Source organism: Geospiza fortis, unplaced genomic scaffold (assembly GCF_000277835.1).
Source record: "Geospiza fortis unplaced genomic scaffold, GeoFor_1.0 scaffold1405, whole genome shotgun sequence".
Classification (NCBI taxonomy): Eukaryota; Metazoa; Chordata; class Aves; order Passeriformes; family Thraupidae; genus Geospiza; species Geospiza fortis.
The window spans coordinates 7,303-8,369 of NW_005055077.1; the positions used below are offsets into that span (position 1 = coordinate 7,303).

Here is a 1,067-nt window from a genome sequence, read left to right on the forward strand (position 1 = left end):
GGGGACTCACTGGGGGACCGGCGGGACCAGAAGCACCAGAAGGACCTTGTTCACCAGGAGAGCCCTGTGACAGTCGAGGAGGAAGAAGAGGCGACATCAGAGGTGACATCAGCAACTCGGGCTGCCCCCAGGATGTGTGGCAGGGCCACTGTCACCCCGCGGGACTTACGGGAGGACCAGGTGGGCCCTGGAGACCGGAGAAGCCTCTGTGACCCTTCATGCCTCTGTCACCCTGTTCACCGGTTTCACCTTTGTCACCACGGGGACCTTGGGGACCCTGCAGGAGGAGGAAGAGGAGGAGGAAGATGAGTTGAGTGAGGTCCTGGCCAGTCACTGTCCCCACGCCTGTGGGGACACAGAGGCACCGAGGGGGACAGAGCAGAGCGTCACTTACAGCAGGACCACGAGCACCAGCAGGACCAGGGGGGCCAGCGGGACCTTGAGGACCCTGGGACAGGAGAGAAGGGGACAGGTTAGAGCATCCTGCACCTCTTGCTGCTGGCTTGGGGCAGAACCACCCTGAGAGGCTCAGGGACCCCCGAGGGGGCGGTGACACCTCTGACATCGCCCTTTGCAGGGTGGTGGCACCTCTGCCTGCCTGGGAAGCTCCTTCCAGCAGCAGGAGCTGAGCGCGGGGCCAGGCCCCAGAGCCGGGTCCTTTCTGGGTGTCCTGGGGCCGGGAGGTGCCAGGGGGCTCCGGGCAGAGCGTCACTTACGGTCTCACCGCGATCTCCATTCTTGCCAGCAGGACCGACGGGGCCGGGGGCACCGGGGGCACCGGGAGCACCAGGGGGGCCGGCGGGGCCGGTCTCACCACGATCACCCTGCGAGGAGGAGGAGGAGGAGGAGGAAGAGGAGAGGTCAGTGCGAGCCAACACAACCCCATCACCCCTCCCACACCCTCTCAGAGCCCACTCACCTTGGGACCAGCAGCACCGTCACGGCCGGGGGCACCTTCAGCACCAGGAGCGCCCTACGGGGAGCAGAGACCCTCGTTAGGGGTGGGGGGCTCACGGGGTGGGGTCTCACAGCCCCCATCGGCACATCCTCATCACAGGGGGGTCTCA

The 1,067-nt window shown here is 66.4% G+C and overlaps 1 protein-coding gene across 1 annotated transcript in view; it reads right to left on the reverse strand.

The window, feature by feature from the left end:
- LOC102034431 (collagen alpha-1(I) chain-like) overlaps positions 1-1,067 on the reverse strand; it is a gene marked incomplete at its 3' end in the record, with an annotated part of 13,566 nt that overhangs the window by 2,120 nt on the left and 10,379 nt on the right. Inside the window, exons 17-22 of the mRNA XM_031065703.1 lie at positions 1,030-1,063; positions 920-973; positions 717-824; positions 395-448; positions 170-277; positions 7-64 (exon numbers count right to left, since the gene is read on the reverse strand). Coding sequence (XP_030921563.1) covers positions 7-64; positions 170-277; positions 395-448; positions 717-824; positions 920-973; positions 1,030-1,063 — 416 coding nt within the window. The remainder of the gene's footprint in view (positions 1-6; positions 65-169; positions 278-394; positions 449-716; positions 825-919; positions 974-1,029; positions 1,064-1,067) is intronic.